This window comes from Giraffa tippelskirchi, chromosome 8 (assembly GCF_054371585.1).
Source record: "Giraffa tippelskirchi isolate mGirTip1 chromosome 8, T2T-mGirTip1v1.2.pri, whole genome shotgun sequence".
Lineage (NCBI taxonomy): Eukaryota > Metazoa > Chordata > Mammalia > Artiodactyla > Giraffidae > Giraffa > Giraffa tippelskirchi.
Window position 1 is genome coordinate 92,853,740 of NC_137282.1, and position 17,247 is coordinate 92,870,986.

A 17,247-nucleotide genomic window follows, 5' to 3' on the forward strand; every position below is an offset into this window, starting at 1 on the left:
GGGAGAATAGCCACTTTCTGAGAAAATGGAACTCATATGGCTTTTATGATCTTTTCAAAACTTTGTTTTTCTCCCTGTCATCCCTCTCTCACCATTATTTTCCAAGCTAACAGCAGTCTTTCCATTGTGAGGAGAACCACCTGACTTTTTACTCGTTCATTCCAGAATTTAATTACATCGAATTCTTTTTCTCTTTCTTCTTCCTCCTCCTCTTTCTTGATCTGTTTCTTTACAACATCAAACAGAATTCTGATACTCCTTCAGTGAATGTTTCCATTTTCTATTGATCTTATTTGATTTGGTGCCTAAAATTACAATTTATTGTTCCATACCGTACAGATAATCATGCTAGTGGTAAGGAACCCACCTGCCCATGCAGGAAATATAAGAGACCTGGGTTCAATCCCTGGGTTGGAAAGATCCTCTGGACAAGGGAATGGCAACCCACTCCAGTTTTCTTGCCTAGAGAGTCCCATGGACAGAGGAGCCCCATGGACAGGCTACATTCCATAGGGTCGCAAAGAGTCGGCCTTGGCCAAAGCAACTTAACACACACGCAGGTCATCAAAACTAAATGAGGCATAGTTTCTACCCCCAGCAAACTTATGATCAGACGGGAGGTCTACTGTATGTCATAAACAGTATAATTCACTTAAAAAATTATTTGATGTGAGTATAAGAATTCAAATTTGGTTGAGAAATAAGAACTATTTTTCAATATTTCTATATTCTGCTATATAGAACACAGAAAAGCTTTAGGAAATAAAATGATACTCTCAGTTTTAAACGTGCTGAATTAAAGAACTCCATACACTTTCAGGTGAAAATATTCAATGCATTGAATACACAAACTTGAAGATGGGAGGGATGAATGGAAGCAAATATAGACTTTAAATTGTCATCATGTAAGTGTGGTGGTAAACCTATATGATGACACCAGAAAGAATGTGCAACAAGAGAATCCAATAGACAGGAAAAAAGTTGTTGGACACCTGGCTAACCAAAAGCTGAGTCCCGGCTCACTCTATCAAAACAAATTTCAGCTGATCACCAGTTTAAATCTAAGAAAATGAAACAACTAAAGGACTATGAGAAAACTTGGCTGATGAAAGATAAAAGTCTTAGAGATAAGGCCCTTTTAAAATGACATGTCAAATATAAAAGACACAGACACAAAAAGTAATGGATTTGATTATATAAAAATATAAAATTTCTGCACAGTATTAATATCACTAAAATTTTAAAAATGATTAATGAACTGAAAAAATTATTTACAACATATATGACAAAGGATAATTTTCTTTATTAACAGAAATTTTACTGATCAGGAAAATGATGAAAAACAAAAATGAGCAAATGTAAAGAAAAATCAAGAGTTCATGAAGAAAGAAATAAAAATGGCGAATAAACATAAAAATACTCATCATTCTTCATAGTTAAAAAGTACATAATAAAACAACAATAATATATTATTTCTCACTTATAAGAGTATCCCAGATTAAAAAGTTAGTAGTTCTCATTGTTAAGGAAAGGAGTTGGAGAAAATTGCATTCTTGTACACTGGTAGCAGTATAAATTGGAAGAAGTTTGAAGAACAATTTAGTACTATATTTATCAAAATTTGAAATGTGTAAATCTTTTGTCCAAATAATTTCAATGCCAAGATTTTATCCTACTGATGCATTTGAAAAAGTATGCCAAGATATATACACAAGGTCATTTATTATAACATTATTTGTAAAACCATAAATGGCCTAATAAAGGGGAGTTGGTTAAATAAACTATGGTTCCTCAAAACAATGAAATATTACGTAGCCATTTAAAAAGGAGAGTTCTAAACTAGTGATTACCAGTGGGGTGGTAGGGGTGCAATATAAAGGTGGGGGAGTGGGAGGTATGAATTATTGGGCATAAGACAGCTCAAGGATGTACTACAACAAGGAGAATATAGTCAATATTTTAGAATAACTGTAAATGGAAATTTACCTCTAAAATTGTATAAAATGAGTATTTTGTAAATGAAAATTTAGAAATCAAATTAAACACAAAAAGAGTTCTATATGTGCTGGTATGGAAAGATCTCCATCAAAATGAAAAACCACTGTATAGAATGTGTCCCCATATAAAAGTTTAAGGAGTAAATTTTGCATATATTTCTCTGTATGCAACATTTTCTAGAAGGAAACAAACTGATAATAGTGATTACCTTTGAAATAGTGGCTTGATGTAAAATTTTAGTTTTATAGCTTTCCAAATGCTTTAGATTTCTTTTACCATATATATTTATTACTTTTACAAAAGCAATTTGTTATTGGAAAAATGCAGATCCAATGAGTAAAATTTATGACAAAAATGAATTATCTTTGCTCTGTTGATTAGTATTAATGAGTTTAATTTTCTTAGCAGAGGATAATTCTAAGGATTCCTGAAGTGAATACACATACCCACACACTATGAAAACCATGGGAGCTATTTTTAATGCCAAGTGAGATTTACATTCTTGTATGTGTCTCTACAAACTACAAATATAATATAGTTAAAATGTCACCAGAATTGATAGATCAACTCTAAGTTGCAATAGGTTATATTCAAAGAAGTCAGTTTCATAGTTACTTTTCTAACCAGAGGTCCATGTGTTAACTTTATCCATGGATAATGAGTTTTTATTTTATCTGCCATAGAGATACAGCTTATTCAACGGCTGCTGGTGGACGACCAGGTGCTACCAAAGTTATGGTGGTTGTAACTGATGGTGAATCCCATGATGGTTCAAAGTTGAAAGCTGTGATTGATCAGTGTAACAAAGACAATATACTGAGGTTTGGCATAGCAGTAAGTGGCTTTACTTTTTACCGGTCTTTCAGTTCATAGGGAAATATTCCTTTCAGACTATACTTTCTTATTGCCTGTTCATAGTTTCATATAAAAGAATATTTTTACTCTACCTCAGCATCTTGCTGATTTTCAGTCCTGCCAACCAAGAGGATGTGGAAGCGTTGCTTGTTTTACTTCTCCAAAAGTCCTACTGTGTTAAAAAATAGTCTAGAAAATATTAACAGGAAAATTAAAGTACAGCACTGATGGCCCTCTCCTCTCTTCCTCTGTTTTCAAGGTTCTTGGGTACTTAAACAGAAATGCCCTGGATACTAAAAATTTAATAAAAGAAATTAAAGCAATTGCCAGTATTCCAACAGAAAGACACTTTTTCAATGTCTCTGATGAAGCAGATCTACTAGAAAAGGCTGGGACAATAGGAGAACAAATTTTCAGCATTGAAGGTAAAAGAACTCCTTCTTCTCAGAATTTTCTTTCAAAAACTTTTTTCAAAGATACAAACTTATGGTTACCAACATATAGGGGGAACAGAAGGGATAAACTGGGGGATTGGGGCTAACATATACACACTACTGTCTATAGAATAGACAATAAAGACCTACTGTATAGCACAGGGAGCCCTACTCAATACTCTGTAATGGCCTATATGGGAAAAGAATCTAAAACAGAGTGCATATATGTATAATTAAATCACTTTGCTGTACAGCAGAAACGAACATGACATTATAATCAACTATACTCCAATAAAAATTTAAAAAATAAAAAAATGTTCTTAAAAACCTTCAAAAATTCTTTATTACCACATGCTGTTTTAATTAATTGGCTTCCCTTGTGGCTCAGCTGGTAAAGAATCCGCCTGCAATACCCAAGACCTGGATTCGATCTCTTGGTTGGGAAGATCCCTTGGAGAAGGGAAAGGCTACCCACTCCAGTATTCTGGCCTGGAGAATTCCATGGACTGTATAGTCCATGGGGTCGCAAAGAGTCAGACACAACTGAGCAACTTTGACTTCACATATACCTTATACAAAGAGAACTCATAAGTAGCAGCAATAAGAAAAATAAAGAATGATGAATACAAAGCTTATAAAAGATAAAATACAAATGGTCAATAAATAAAAGAAAATATTCCCAATTTTAGTAATTATTTTAAAATTTAAATTAAATCAATGTTTCTTTGTGCCTAAAAGACAACAAAGATTAATAATGTTTAATCTTGAGGAGATTATGGGGAAGCACAGAAGCTCATACACTATTGATAAGATTATAAATTGTATAACCTTTGGGAGCAGCAGTGTAGTACCATCTATTATAATCATAAATAGTTTTACCTTTTTATATTGCTTCCATTATTTACACTGAAATTCTTAGATTTGTTTGCAGTAAATAGGTATACTTTTTAGGTTAGAAAAATACAGTGAAGATTTTTAATAGTTCAGATTTTGAGGAAACATTTACCAGATATATAATAATTTACTTCTGTGGCTTGGGAGGTCTAGTCACTGTAGAAATATCATATGTTTAAGACCTCACAGTAAGGAGGACTAGAAGACAATTCCCAGTTGGTAAAAAGTCCCACGTGACCCAAATCCTAGTTCCTGATGGTTAACCCAAATAACTCTCAGCAATGATGTGAATATTTTATTGAGCACCTGCTATGATCAAAGGGATTGCATGGATTAAGTATTAATCCTTATAGTCAAATCTTTATCTCCTGATAGATTAAGTATTAATCTCTATAGTCAAATCTTTATCTCATGATTATCCATTGGAAGCATCTATCCAAACATTTTTATTCTTCTCTACATTAATGTGACAGTCCACAAACTTTCATTTGTGAAGAAATGTAACCACTTTGGCTGCCCTATATGGAAAAAGAGTTCTAAATGAGTCTTATGGTGCTAGTGTTAGAGGTAAGCACATATGTAGAACTTGGACCAACCTCCAAATTGGTAAAATTCCTACTCAATCTTGAATCCTGGTTCCTGAAGCCGAATCCAAATATCTCTCAACACAGTCTTCACCACAGATCAATTGCCTGGCTCCTCCAACTATATCTGAGATATATGTGCATTTATTAGTACCAATATTTAAAAGCTAAAAATTCAGTTAGGTCTTTAGCAAGTAACAATCATTTTAAAAAGGAAAAGATAATCATGTCAGTTTTCATCTTACCTCATCCCCTATGTTGAGTGTTTCTTGATATCAGGAATTTCATTGTATACCAATAAATACATTAATGCACAATCAAGATTAATGCCAACTTCAGATACTACCTGGGAAGCATTGTGGATTTCTGCATCTGTTAGAACACTTCCCTAGAGATTCCTCCCTCCCACAATCTGGCAGCTCTGTATTTTTGAGTGGACATCAGAACCGTGTGTGTGTGTAGGCATGTGTTTTTCAAACATGTGCTTGAAAATTTGATTTAAAATCGGTAACAGTGATATAATTTTTGAAACTGCTATTTCCCAGGTACAGTTCAAGGAGGAGACAACTTCCAAATGGAAATGTCACAAGTGGGATTCAGCGCGGAATACTCTCCTCAAAATGTGTGTATATCAGATAACTTCCAGCCATGCTGTCATTTGCCTTGACACTTCTGGACCCAGTAGCCTCGTCCTGAAATGGGAAAAACAGCCATCTAGTGATCAGCAGTTCTCGCTCCTAGTCACGGTCGTTTAGTTTCTTTGTGCTGCTGGTTTATCATCTAAAAAACAGAGGTTAATAATGCCTTCCCTCCCCTATTTTACAGGGATTTTTTTAATGGAAAAAAAATGATAATATACAAGAAAGCCTTTGAGTGCTCCAGAGGACAGGCAGTATATTAACTCAAGGTATTATTACTGTAGGAATTTTCTCTATATCAATCAACTGCTGGAAAAGTTTGTTTAAAACACATGACAACACATCACTGTCATGGTTGAATTCTGAGTTATTTGAATATCTGTTTTTTAACAGCAGAGACAGAAAAATAGTTGGAACAAGTAAGGAGTTCGGGAAAGAGTAAGATGAGACATCTTAGCTCAGGGAGGTCCATTCTTTCTCAGAGACATCCATCTCACAGGTCTCTGATTCTAATCCTGCTCAGGATAGAACAGGATTTGATTGGCTGAATAAAGGCCCAGGATCGGTGTTTTTTTGTGGGGTTTTTTTTTTTTTGTAGACTAAAAGGTGCTAACATTCTCTGGATCATCAATCGTTAAGAGATGCTCCTAAAAGTTATGGGTCTTTCAGAAAAAATGTCAGTGAGCCCACACAGAGAATTTTTCACACAATTTCCTGAAATTTGGTATAGTCCCTGAAGCCCCTTCCTGCACCCAGATTTCAGAGTCTGGGATTTATGACACTCATTCACATAATTTCATGGTCTCTTATCTTCAGAATGGGACACATCATTTCCCTATTTTTTTTTAATGGCTTTGTATTTTTCATTCCAAAATCATATCTTGAAAACCATAATGGAGAAGAATATGTAAAATAACGTCTATATAATGGGATCACTTTGCTGTACAGCAGAAATTAATATGACATTGTAGATCAACTATACTTCAAGAAAATAAATTTTCAACAATAACAGCAAAACCCCAAAGTTGTAACTCTGATATTTTCTAAGATCAAAAACTTGTAATAAGGACTTCCCTGGTGGTCCAGTGGTTAAGAATACTCCTTGCAATGCAGAGGACATGAGTTCAATCCCTGATCAGGGAACTAAGATCTTACTTGCCCTGGAGCAACTAAGCCTACCCACCACAACTAGAGAGCCCGAGTGCCACAGCTAGAGAGTCTGTGTGCAGCAGCAAAAGATCTAGCCACAACTAGACTTAACACAGCCAAAATAAATAAAATAATTAACTAATTAGTTAATTGGTTGATTAATTAATTTTTTAAAAAATTTAAAAATAAGTCCCATCCTGACCATCTGCTCCCTGCGATGACTTATAGCTTTGAATATTCAGACTGGGTTTTGAGCCAATCCCGAGTGGCCTGTCCTCTTTGGGCCTCCCCACTGGTGCTGACCAATGGCTGTTTTCCTCCCCAGAGATGGAATATCACATCTTCAAGTGCTTTCTGTAGCTGTGCCATTCTCAAATAGATGGAATAGGGGAGAGAGGAACATTTGAGAAGAAGTTAAGAAGAATGAGGAAAGGGACTTCTCTGGTGGTCCAGTGGTTTAGAATTTGCCTTCCAGTGCAGGGGATATGGGTTCAATCCCTGGTTGAGGAACTAAGACCACACATACCACAGGGCAGCTAAGCTTGTGCACCACAACTAGCAAGGACCACACACTGCAATGAAGACCCAGCATAGCCGAAAAATAAATAAAGTAAAATGTTTAAAAGAAGAAAGAGAAAGATAGGTCAGGTCAGAAGAGGGCCGCCACATGGGTCTGGGGGAACAGTGCCCACCTCTCTTCCTCTGGCAGCAGCACTTCGTGTTTCGTGAGCATGTCTCATAGCCCGAGCTCTTCTTAGGAACACGTTAGGGAAGAGGCTCCCTTCTCACTCCTTTCTAAAGGCTTACAACTCTTCAGCCTTTGCAGATGTGCGCCTTTGCATGGAAATTGGAAGATGGCTATGTACCCCTCCTGTACTGTGGTACAGATTTATCTTTAAAATGTGTTGTACTAAACAAAGCTTAAAGTAGTATAGCCCATGGGAAGGCTTCTTTTCCAGCACAAAATGTATCAAACCAATTTGGAGATATATCAACATACAATCTGTTAAAAAACAAAATTCAGCTGAGTGAATCTGAAGATCTAATTGGCTTTATTCAATGATTCATGGGATTCTCGCATAACTCAGTGGGTAAAGAATCTGCCTGCAATGCTGGAGACCTAGGTTCGATCCCTGGGTCAGGAAGATCCCCTGGAGAAGGAAATGGCAACCCACTCCAGTATTCTTGCCTGGAGAATCCCATGGACAGAGGAGCCTGGCAGTCTACAGTCCATGAGGTTGCAAGAGTCGTACATGGCTTAGCAACTAAATCACCACAATGATTCGTGAATTGGGCAGCATCTCATTTAGCAAACAGAGGAGCTGCTCTGAGGAGCTGTAGAAAATGGAAGGCTTTTATGGGCAGAAGGGGAAATGTTCAGACTATTTCAGGCACAGTCACCTTCATATAGGGGACAGAAGGGGTCTCTCAGGTAATTACCTCACTAGTGCTGACCAGGGAATTCCAAAGTGATCATTTAAGACGACCTTCCTGGGAGAGGTTGAAGTTGCAGTTACGTTAGGTATGGTCTGGGTTTGATGATGTAGACTTGGCACAGGTGATTCCATTTTTGACCTGTTGTCTCTCTCTTCTAAGCAATTCATGTATATTTTGCTTCATCTTGCTTAGTTTTTTTTTTTATTCCTTTAAATTTAGACCATTTGTTTCAATGTTTTGCCCACCCAACACTCATATGTCTTACAGGTGATTTGTTTTAAGGCTTCTTATTTTTCAATTATTGTAGAGTATTCTGATGCTGGGTGCAGTAGGAGCTTATGACTGGAGTGGGACTGTGGTCCAGAAGACACCTCATGGACATCTGATCTTTTCTAAACAAGCGTTTGAACAAATTCTACAAGACAGAAATCACAGTTCATACTTAGGTAAGACCTACCAGCACTTGGCCTAGCACATTTAAGTTGCTTCCTTTAAACTAGTCTCTTGTTGGATTTCAGGATCAGTTTAGCAAAGCACTTTAGCTGTCATCTAATTACACATATTTCAGCTGCCTCTATGCCAGTCAGGCCTTTGCCCATAACTACTTAATGAAACACTGCATGTTTGACTCGTTAATCTTTTCTGGTTGTTCCAGCAGTTGTTATTCCTGGGACATGACTGTCTTTCTCCAAAATAGAAATAGTACCTAAAAGTCAATACCGTAAGTGGTAGTCTTACATCAGTTTGGAGTCTCCAATGTTTTTGTTCATGTAATAGTCACCAATTTTGAGCACCTACTATGGGACAGTCCCTGAGTTGGCTATTCTATCTACATAATATTTAAATACTTCCAACTATCCTTTGAAGGGAGTACTACTATCCTCATTTTACCTTTCCAAAAAGGTTAATTACTTGCTGAAAGATAAAAAACTTAACAAGTGGCAAGTCCAAACTTTGAACCGGAGACTGACTCCAAAGCCTATGTTCTTCCCACTGTGCCAATTTCCACCTTTTAAGTTCATTTAGTTATTCATTCTCAAATATTTGTTGAGTGTCAGGTTCATAAGGAGCTGATGAGGACAATGCAGAATCTAGGGTCAGCTTTATGGGGACATGTTCCACCTCCACAGGGCAGAGTTTCTGGCCAAAAGGTACAAGCAGTTCATCTTAGAAAAAGGAGGAGGATGTGACCTTCGTGTTATACTCAGGAGCACGAGCAGCTGTGCGCCACACTAACAAAAGGGACCTCTGATCATCTCTGCTATCTTCACAAGCTTATCTGGCCAAGATATTCAACAGTACCTACTCTGTGACCCTTTCTCTCCTAGGTTACTCTGTGGCTTCAATTTCTACTGGGAACAGTGTCCACTTTGTTGCTGGTGCTCCTCGAGCAAATTATACTGGCCAGATAGTGCTATACAGTGTTAATGAGAATGGCAATGTCACAGTTATTCAATCTCACAGAGGTGACCAGGTAAATTCCGTTGTTTAAGCAGGTGAAATTAATTTCATGGACAACAGGGGCTTGTGGGAAGGGAGGAGTTAGTAGAAATGGAAACTAACATTTATTGAGTGCCCACCCTGTAGCTGCCTCTGTGGTTTGTGTTTGCTTGAGTATTCCTTAAATATTCACAACAATACTGAGATCTACCATCCCCTTTTAACTAGCTGCTGAGAGTTTAACTACCTTTCTAAGGCTACATAGCTTTCATGGGGTTGAGTTGTCATTAAAGGCCAGTGATGACAGACACCTAACCACTGCTTTGTAGGCAATCTCCAACAAGGAACCAAGGATCTGGAGAAGAAACAAGTAGACAAAGGGAGCAGTACAGCATTAGAAAGACTGAGCTACTACATCTGTGCCTGTAAAGGTGTCCTTGGCTCTGACATTTCTAAAAGGAAAGCAGCTCTCTTCTCTGTCACTTTCTTCTGATGTGTGGCAGTTTGGTAGTGAGGACCAGTAATGCCTCCCAGGCATGGTCCACAAGAACAAAAGCCAGCCTATAGAGTCCTGTTTCCTTGCTAAGTAGTTTTGACTCCTGAGCTTAGCACATATTTGAAATGCACATCACTGTACTCCAACAACCAACAGAAAATTTTCTTCCTTAAATCAGAGAAACTGACTATCCACAGATTTCCCTTCTCTGGGATTAAATCTGATTCACTGTCTCTATGGATTTCCCTGGAGGAAGAAGACCTGAGTCTTTGACTTCCTTGACCACAAATCCACTGTGGTCATACATTTTCCTCCTCTTTAGTATGTTAAAGTTTATGGTCTTCCCTGGCGGCTCAGACAGTAAAGAATCCACCTGAAATGGGGAGACCTGGAGTCAGGAAAATCCCCTGGAGAAGGGAATGGCAACCCACTCCAGTATTCTTGCCTACAGAATCCCATGGACAGAGGAGTCTGGGGGGCTACAGTCCATGGGGTTGGACATGACTGAGTGACTAACACTTTCACTTTCACTTTTCTATTATGTTTTATCACAGAAGCCCTGTTATTTGTTCAACCTCCCTCTTCCCTGCCTGCATTTGTCTACAACATCTCATAAAGCTTCTAAGTGTTCCTTAAGTGTGGTCTTTTACCCACCAGCATCAGAAATACCTGGAGTGCTTACTTAAAATACTGCTTTCTTGATCGCCCTATAGATATTGCATCAGAATCTCTGGAAATGGCTCTTGGGAATCTGTATTTTACAGGTGCTTTTTTGGTGATTTTTGTGCACCCTAAATACTAAGAAGCAAGTGTTAGATTGTGACACAACCAGAGAGAAGGAGTGATATTATCTATCTTTATGTTCCTAGCACCTTACAGGCAACAGATGCTAAATTTTTGCTTGTTGAATGAGTAAATAAAAGTTTGGTGTAATACTAGGAGTAGAAGAATCCTAATGTTGATATGCTTTATTCTTCCAGATTGGCTCCTATTTTGGTAGTGTGCTGTGTGCAGTCGATGTGAATAAGGACACCATTACAGATGTGCTCTTGGTAGGTGCACCAATGTACATGAATGACCTGAAGAAAGAGGAAGGAAGAGTCTACCTGTTTACTATCACAAAGGTAAAAAAAAAAATATTAAACTGATTTCATTTGATTTGCTTTAGTATTGATAAATAAAAGTGAATCTGCATTTTTGCAGAATAAAGAATGTTTATTATTGAATAGAAGTGTGGTTTATATTTCATTTTGAGGATGTCACCATTAAGTTATAGTTTTAAAAATCACATTGCAAAGCATAACCTAGAACTTAATGTATAGTGTCCTGCCACCTTCCACAAGAGGTCTTTGAATATATATTTTCTTTACAAATAAAGTCATTATAAATGCATGTTGTTTTTTGAAATACATACACACACATACACATACATCTGTGTATTTCCCAAATATCTCATTCAATTATTCTTCTTCGCTATAAAGATATAACAATAACAAGGCATTACTACTTTGTTGACATTTTACAATGGAAAAGACAAATTGTACCGGGCACTTTAGAAATAGCCATATATTCCTGTATGCTTTCTACATTAGTTTGTCAGAAAATTCCATTGCTTGGTGTAACATTTAGGTATATATCCAAGTATTAGAAATTCCAGTTCTTGTACATAGAACTGAGCATACTCTAACATGGAAAAGCCTAGTTTTTCCAACTTATAGAATGAACTCTATAAATCCATGCACATAATTATAGTGAACTTAGTGAAACCTGAAAAGAAAATCAAAATTAAAGGGACAGATTGACATAGAAAATTAGATGGCTAGATAAAGAAAGGATGGAAAAATGGAAGCTGATATTAATGTAGTAAATGTTATATTTAACTGTTGTGATATTTTGTCCTACCTTATTTATTTAAATTGATATAACAGCCCTTAAACAGAAGCAATTAAAACAATTTTAAAGCATACAAAGAAAGTGTAATTAAGTATTTAATAAAGGAAGAGCATATCTACTAGTTTGAAAATTTAACAAATCCCGAACTTCTTAAATGTTTCTTGCTAGTCAGATAGTCTGAATATTATTAATTGCTAAAGTTGAAATGATCTTCCAGTATTTTACCAGGCTCAGTAATAAATTAATTTCCATAATTTTATTATAGAGGAGAAAGAATCAAACCAGACTCAGTTTCATGTTTGAAGAGCATTGCTTTCTTATGAAGTCATGAAATATTTCCATTCTTGATTTCAAAATCTGCAAAAAAAAAAATCCCACAGTTGTATCTTTTACAGGAAAATGTCTTTTCTTTGGCAGAAATATTCAGTGTTTTTTATAATGGAATATAACAATCTCATCTTTCACTTCCTATACCATTATAATTATGCCACTGTTGTTCTATAGCTTTTAAATAAAAGACTACATTAAGATATTGTGTTTTATTTGTTTCTACCTTAATTTTACTGAAGAGTTTAGTAGATTTTTACCAGAAATTTTTTAAATCAAAAAATTTTGGAAACAGATGAGTAAAGATCCTAATATTAAGGGGAAAAAAGACAAAGAGATGGACACTCTTATGTAGGTTGTGCAGCCAGCCTACATCAAAGAATTGCTTCTTTTCACTTTGGTTTATGAGCAGATAGCCTATGACCTTAGATTCAGTATGGCACAGTGATTCGTTTGTACATAGGTAGGTAGGTAGGTAGGTAGATAGATATATTCTTTTCCAGATTCTTTTCCTTTTTAGGTAACTAAAATTATTGAATATAATTCTTTGTGCCATACAATAGGTCCTTGGTTATCTATTTTTTATCTATATTTATACTACTATAAATGTATAGTAGTATATATTTGTTAACATAAGGTTGGCTTTAATTGTCCCCTTTTTCCCTCTTTGCAAGGGCATTTTGAATTGGCACCAATTTCTGGAAGGCCCCAAGGGTCTTGAAAATGCTCGATTTGGTTCAGCAATTGCAGCTCTTTCAGACATCAACATGGATGGCTTTAATGATGTGATTGTTGGCTCACCTTTGGAAAATCAGAACTCTGGAGCTGTGTACATCTACAATGGTCATGAGAGCATGATTCGCTTGAGGTATTCTCAGGTAATCCATAGTTGCATGGTGATATGTTTACATGTGAGTATCATTGTGTTACAGCTAGAGAGTATCCTGTGGACCATCCAATCCATCCCTTTTACTTTATAACCTAATTCACTTATTCATCAGATACTTAGTGAACCTCTACTGTGTGTCAAGCTCTGTCTAGACTCTGGGAATACTGTCAAGAACAGGACGGTCAAAACTGTGCTTTGTATGGATCTTTCATTCTTGTGAAGGAGACGGGGGAAAGAAGATAAGTAAGAAAAGTATTCCAGAGAGTAGTAAATGATAAGGAATTTTTAAAAAACTAAAATAGGGAATAAATTTGCAGGGCTAGGAGGTATTAAGTATTTGAGTGAGTGACCAAGAAAGCCTCACTCAGAAGCACCTTTTGAGTAAAGATCTGAAGGAAATGAGCTAGGAGAGGGATCAGGACCCAAATCTGCATCAGTTCCTTCTCCAGTTCGCTGATCTCTCACTGCTTTGTTCTGGTTTGTTATTTTATGTGAGAGATTCATGCTGTTTTCTTTGATGAAAATATGACTGCAAGAATAATAATCAGATCATGTGAGCTATGAAAAATCAATGGAATTCTGTGGAGAATAAAACAATCTGAGAAATGGCCATAGAAAGAATATACCAGGGCAATGTAGATGCTGTCTTTTTTTCTGTTGCAGTTGTCACGAGCTACAATTTCATCTCAAACTTGCTCTTTTAGAAAATCCTGGGGTCTGACAGAGCCTTTAGTAGCCAACTCCAGTACTTTGGGAGATCCCTGGATGGCTATGGAGATTTAAATGGGGATTCCATCACCGATGTGTCCGTGGGGGCCTTTGGACAGGTCGTTCAGCTCTGGTGAGTCATTGAGAGCCAGACACAAACTAGTTAACGAACACATGGCCTGCTAAGTAGAGCAGATTGCTTTGCTAGTATTGCTGAAATGTCACAGGCATTATATAACACTCTAAGACATTTGTATGTCTTGTATGTATGTAGTTTGCATAGAGGAAGGAGTATGTTTTTCCTGGTGGGAAAAAAAATACTTGCTTAACATTAGAACCAAGTCTCTCTTCTCTATAAAATGAGCAGAAAAAGTGTATTGAAAAGATAAAGCTCTTGAAATGGTATTAAGGATACTTCTGATTATTATCTTTTTATTACCTCAACTTGTAGAAAAGAATTCTCATGAGAATGCTCTAAAAATACTAAATACCAAGACCACACAAGTAAAGTACAACTTCTCGTGTGGTTATAAGGTATCTTTTACAATTATTAGTCATAAACAAGAAGCCATTATTTAGGTTTAGCTGACCTCTCATTGACCTCAGGAGGAGTTGAAGAGCAGGGGAGGAACAATAAGGGATTCAAGAGCCAAGTGACCAAGGGCAAAAATAAATATATTGAGCTGGTGAAGGAATGGAACCAGAAAGAAACTGAGAATTCTATCAGGTTGCTGCTGCTACTGCTGCTAAGTCACTTCAGTCGTGTCCGACCCTGTGCGACCCCATAGATGAAAGCCCGCCAGGCTCCCCCGTCCCTGGGATTCTCCAGGCAAGAACACTGGAGTGGGTTGCCATCTCCTTCTCCAATGCATGAAAGGGAAAAGTGAAAGTGAAGTCTCTCAGTCGTGTCCAACTCTCAGCGACCCCATGGACTGCAGCCTACCAGGCTCCTCTGTCCGTGGGATTTTCCAGGCAAGAGTACTGGAGCGGGATGCCATTGCCTTCTCCGTTCTCCAAGAAAATACAGTTCAGTTATCCATTCATGTCTGTTGAAAAATATGCTTTAAATGTCCAAGTATGTGAAGAACAGAAAGAAATTAGGTATTGAGTAAATCACACTCTGAGTTCAGTGAAACTATTTACAATATCTCACTTGTGCTTTTAAAGGATGAAATGCATTGTTTCCCGTGCATCATTTTTCTTTCAGTGCACGACAGGCAGGTTGTTAGTTTCCCCACCAGGGGTTGAACCCGCGCCCCTTGAAGTGGAAGCTCGGAGCCTTAACCACTGGACCACCAGAGAAGTTCCTTAGTGCAGAGGTCCCCAACCACCAGTCCACGTTAGACACCAGGCCACACAGCAGGAGGTGAGCAGATGAGGCTTCATCTGCCGCTCCATCACTAGTGTGAACCATCTCCCTCCCCTCTGCAGTCCATTAAAAAATTGTTTTCCAGGAACCCAGTCCCTGCTGCCAAAATTTGGGGACCACTGCCTTAGTGCATCATTTTAATGAAATCGTCATGTGGAAGAAATAAACTCAAATATAATATTTAAGACTTTGAAAAAAAGAAAATATATTTACTGAATAAAATCAGTTTAGAGTAGCATTAGAAAAATACAAGGTGTGATGACATAATTATGTGGGTTCTTTGGAAACAGTTTTGTAAGAAGTCATACCTTTCAGTGAACTTCACCCTGTAGCCACCTTGGTAGACCTCATGTGTGGTAGGCCATATACTTCCTATACTCTGACATTCCCTTTTAAGATAGCCCATGATGGCCAAACTTTTTTCTTTGAAGGTGGATTTGATTCATCTAAAAAGTCAAGACACAAGGAGTCAAATCCATTTTTTGAGGGGAGTGGTTAAGCTAGGTTAATGCTGTTTTGGGGGTCACATTCCTACAAGGTGCTAAGACTAGTTTTTCTGGGTAGCTTCCTGAGAATAATTTTTTTTAAACATTGGTCTTTCAGGTCACAGAGCATTGCTGATGTATCTGTAGATGCTTCATTCACACCAAAAAAAATCACTTTGCTCAACAAAAATGCTGAGATAAAACTTAAACTCTGCTTCAGTGCTAAGTTTAGACCTACTAATCAAAACAATCAAGTGGGTGAGTAAACCTGAAATAATCTGCACAAGAGATACGTTTGCTTATAGAATTTCAGTTCTGATGTAAACTATGCTTGGGATATGGAAACCAAAAGAAATAAGAGTCATGCAGACACTTGAATTGCCACATATTTGAGGTGCCTGAGAATGGTTAATTAGGTGGGGAAGGTGTTTTAGACCTTCCTCTGTCATCCTTAGAAGGTCACATTCTGCTGCAGAAAGTCATGAAATCAGTGACATAATTGTGGCTTCTTCCAGTCTATCCTGTAAGTTTCTCTTACCCATACCTTCCTAATGGAAAACCATGGGCACATGCAAATTACGCTGAACCTGAGTATGTATTAGGTGAGTCCACTGTGAGTTGGCTATGCCATAAGATAGGTAGAGTGTGTTCAGTATGAGGATCAAATATTTCTATTCTTGAAAATGTAAGAAGCATGAAATAATGAGAGAGAAGGTATAAAACAATGTATAATTTGTGCCCAGTGTTTTATATTTTCTAAATAATCCATTATGTGAACCGAGAACTTTCAGATGTATAAGCAGGATTTAGAAAAGGCAGAGGAACTAGAGGTCAAATTGCCAACATCCATTAGGTCATAGAGAAAGCCACTGAATTCCAGAAAAGCATCTACTTCTGCTTCATTGATTACACTGAAGTCTTTGACTGTGTGGATCACAACCAACTATGGAAAATTCTTAAAGAGATGGGAATACCAGACCACGTTACCTGCCTCCTGCAAAACCTGTATGCAGGTCAAGAAGCAACAGTTAGAACCTTACATGGAACAACTCAGTGGTTCAAAATTGGGAAAGGAGTATGTCAAGGCTGTATATTGTCACCCTGCTTATTTAACTTCTATGCAGAGTACATCATATGAAAGGCCAAGCTGGATGAATCACAAGCTGGAATCAAGATTGCTGGGAGAAATATCAACAACCTCAGATAGGCAGATAATAGCACTTTAACGGCAGAAAACAAAGAGGAACCTAAAGAGCCTCTTGATGAAGGTGAAAGAGGAGAGTGAAAAAGCTGGCTTGAAACTCAACATTTAAACAATGAAGATCATGGCATCACTTCATGGCAAATAGAAGGGGAAAAAGTAAACAGTGGAAGATTTTATTTTCTTGGGCTCCAAAATCACTGCAGATGGTGACTACAGTCATGAAATTAAAAGATGCCTGCTCCTTGGAAGAAAAGCTATGACCAACCTAGACAGAGTATTAAAAAGCAGACAAGTCACTTTGCCAACAAATATCCATATAGTCAAAGCTGTGATTTTTCCAGTAGTCGTGTATGGATGTGAGAATTGGACCATAATGAAGGCTGAGCACCAAAGAATTGATGTTTTTGAACGGTGGTGCTGAAGAAGACTTATGAGAGTCCCTTGGAC

General features: G+C 37.3%; 2 protein-coding genes across 3 annotated transcripts in view; one reads left to right on the forward strand and one right to left on the reverse strand.

Moving 5' to 3' along the window:
• The window catches only part of ITGA2 (integrin subunit alpha 2), a 108,851-nt gene that overhangs the window by 60,693 nt on the left and 30,911 nt on the right, over nt 1-17,247 (forward strand). For both annotated transcript variants that reach the window (XM_081517743.1, XM_081517744.1), the window contains 9 exons: nt 2,682-2,832; nt 3,113-3,278; nt 5,311-5,387; nt 8,297-8,435; nt 9,318-9,463; nt 10,906-11,049; nt 12,820-13,023; nt 13,739-13,875; nt 15,715-15,854. In XM_081517743.1, coding sequence (XP_081373869.1) covers nt 2,682-2,832; nt 3,113-3,278; nt 5,311-5,387; nt 8,297-8,435; nt 9,318-9,463; nt 10,906-11,049; nt 12,820-13,023; nt 13,739-13,875; nt 15,715-15,854 — 1,304 coding nt within the window. The remainder of the gene's footprint in view (nt 1-2,681; nt 2,833-3,112; nt 3,279-5,310; nt 5,388-8,296; nt 8,436-9,317; nt 9,464-10,905; nt 11,050-12,819; nt 13,024-13,738; nt 13,876-15,714; nt 15,855-17,247) is intronic.
• The window catches only part of MOCS2 (molybdenum cofactor synthesis 2), a 54,523-nt gene continuing 48,395 nt past the window's right edge, over nt 11,120-17,247 (reverse strand). Inside the window, exon 8 of the mRNA XM_081517749.1 lies at nt 11,120-12,175. The gene's annotated coding sequence lies outside the window, so the exon portion shown is untranslated. The remainder of the gene's footprint in view (nt 12,176-17,247) is intronic.